Here is a 2,856-nt window from a genome sequence, read left to right as displayed (position 1 = left end):
TTTAGCTGAAAATTTCATGGTATAAAATTCTTAATTGTCAGAACTGGGGGAAACAGCTGCCTCTCCTGGCTTGTCCTATGCAGGGTTAGAATATCTGGTACTTACCATAAGTTTTACATTCCTGAACAGCAATGTTACTGACGGCCGCTAGAAGATTGGTGGTGTCTGGTAGAGTCTGAACATTGGTTCCACTTGTAGCGATCATTCCCAGCTCGAATTGATTATACTGAGGTCCTGTAGGGGTTGATACACCAATAGAATGTACTGACATAGTTCTGCCTGCTGTGGTGTATTTCAGATTATTGGCCTGGAAGAATGGAATGGCACCACCCTTGGAGGAACCTGCTGTTAGAACAATGGATACCCGTGGAACGTTACGAGGTAGATTGTCACCGTTGAAGACGTTCATAGCTGACGTTAACCCTGTGCCTAATAACAAATCACCTCCCAATGGATTCATATTTCTATTGATTTGGTTGTAGAGTTCAAAAGGGTTTCCACTAATTGGGACTTCCACCGTTTTTACATCGTTAGTAAAGACGATACCAACTCGAAGAGCGTTATCAGAAATAGGTTGTTGGATGACGAAGTTCCTCAGCATTGTCAAGAAATTATTATAGTTGTTTCCACTTTGAGTTGCATCCGAGGCATCTACGATGAAGACGATATCAGCACCACAACCTGAAAATATACAAACCAATACATTTAGTCTCTATATGACATTTAGTAAGTACCATATATAAAAACAGCTTTATAGAACAGCAATCACCGACTGATTAAAGTTTTAAGACTCTTTCAGAACAACTGTCTGCCCTTGCGAGTAAGCATGCTCACTCTTCCTAACCACCTTCCCACTTTTTGTCTGGATTTTAAAGTTCACCAACACTAGTCAGGGGATTATTTAACTATAATGGACTTACTTTCAGGTGTTCTAGGTACAGGTAATGGTTTGACGGCAGTTGTTGGTTGAATGGTAGTTGGTCTTACTGTGGTTGGTTCTTCTATAAAAGAAAAGGAATATATTAAATGGAGTTTTACGTCAAACTTTTATGCACCAGTTTGGGCAAATGAATAAGGGTAAACTGCATACAATAAGGGTATTTTGCAAGGACATCAGCATTAGCCCACTCTATTTCGATTTCCAACTGTTGAGGGATCTTTAACATGCACAGTATGTAGCACGCGGAGTCTCGGTTTATTGTCTCATCGATTAAATAGAAACTTCAAATTATTTTGTGACAGCCGACAGCAAGACGAACTGGCATTGACATCTTTTCTTTTTCGATTTCCAACTGTGGATGTATCTTTAACGAGCACAGCTTGTAGCACACAGGGTCTTTTTTTGTCCCATTTAAAGAAAGAAACATCCTTCGATTAATCGGCAAACGTTAAAAAATTATTTCATTTCGGTCGACAACATTTTAAACCAAAAGAAATGAAAGATCAAAAAGAAACCAATATTATTGAAATATTCTTACCACATTTATTGATAGATAATAATTGTAACGAATTGTAAATGGAGCTAAAGTCAGTTGCTTTCTGAACATAACTAGGACCGGGAAAGGTCGCGATCTCATTCAACTCAGCATCATTTACTCCTCCTCCAACACCTAGCGAGTACGTCTCCACTCCAGCATTCTTGGTATTAGCCGCTGATATTTTGGTCTGGGATGGTATGTTGGACTGTCCATCAGTGATGATGACCAATTTCTTGGGTATGTTGGGTCTTTTACTGGTCAGTACCATATTGAGACCCTCGTTGATTCCAAGATGAGTAAGGGTACCTCCCCCAGGGAAGGGCAGGGCGTTGATGGCCGCCACCAGCTGATTCTCGTCACCAGACAAGTTGATTAGCCCGGTGGTTTGATCCACGGTTGTACTGAACAAAACTAGACCAACATTGACCCCGGCTGGAGTGACGGGTATTTGCTTGACGAAGTTGACTATTTCACTCTTTAAGGTTTGAAAGTTGGTGATTCCGATGGATAATGATCCATCTACCACTAAAACAACATCGGCGGGATCACAAACTATAAAGGAGACAATAAAGATTGTAATATTGTAGTCGTATGATATCAAATGATTTCATCTTAAATAAAAGATGCCTGTAAAACTCTAATATTCAACAGAATAAAACATCCGTACAAGCAATACCATTCCAGTAACCAAAAAGCTCGTCCAAAGTACATGTATTGCTAAATTGGTTAATTCGAAAAAGTCCTTATTGGTATTTTCATGAGTCAATGATTTTTCATATGATCAGATGAACAAGTTCGAAGGTCGCAAATGAGCGTAGTTTATGCGTCTCGTTTGGGCAAATATATTATAACTCCAATTATCACTGGAGATGTGCTCACATTCTAGAATAAGGCCCAGTTTCTGAGATCATCGAATTAGTACTTACCACCAGCACTGTGAGTTTGAGTGAGTCTTAAACTCACGACTAGTAGACCTAATAGATATCGAATCATTTTATTCTTCACCTAGAAGATATAAGAAATAAACCAAAGGCTAGGTTAATGAAGACGAGCAACGCTATGCAGTGTGCATAGATGAACATTTATGTAGTGTACCAACAAATTTTTTAAAGGTACACAATATGAAGCACATGGGACCTCAGTTTATTGTTCCATCTGAAAACTAGACGCCTTTTCCATGTCAGTCCCTCTTACCTTCTTCACTTACAACGAACACCGTGTGATCAGCCCAATCCAACCTGTTTCATATCAATGAAAAGATTCTCGTACACTAAATCAGTGTTAGGAACAGGGAGGAATTATTACCAGGGTGAAATGTGGAAGAATCGACTACTACCACATATTTGATTAAGAGAGGGTTCAACGCAGTGAACAATGC

At 39.4% G+C, this 2,856-nt stretch overlaps 1 protein-coding gene across 1 annotated transcript; it reads right to left on the bottom strand.

Annotated features, from left to right (window-relative positions):
- Positions 1–1,686: 1,686 nt before the first annotated feature.
- LOTGIDRAFT_58961 (hypothetical protein) lies at positions 1,687–2,019 on the bottom strand (the record flags this gene model as incomplete). The annotated part of the gene is made up of 1 exon (XM_009064050.1): positions 1,687–2,019. A coding segment is annotated over one exon (333 nt), but the record flags the coding sequence as incomplete, so codon positions are not given.
- Between the last annotated feature and the right edge of the window lie 837 nt (positions 2,020–2,856).

This window comes from Lottia gigantea, assembly GCF_000327385.1.
Source record: "Lottia gigantea unplaced genomic scaffold LOTGIsca_60, whole genome shotgun sequence".
In the NCBI taxonomy this organism is placed as follows: domain Eukaryota; kingdom Metazoa; phylum Mollusca; class Gastropoda; family Lottiidae; genus Lottia; species Lottia gigantea.
Note: the sequence above shows the minus strand (reverse complement) of the source record. Positions and strands in the feature narration are given on the sequence as shown.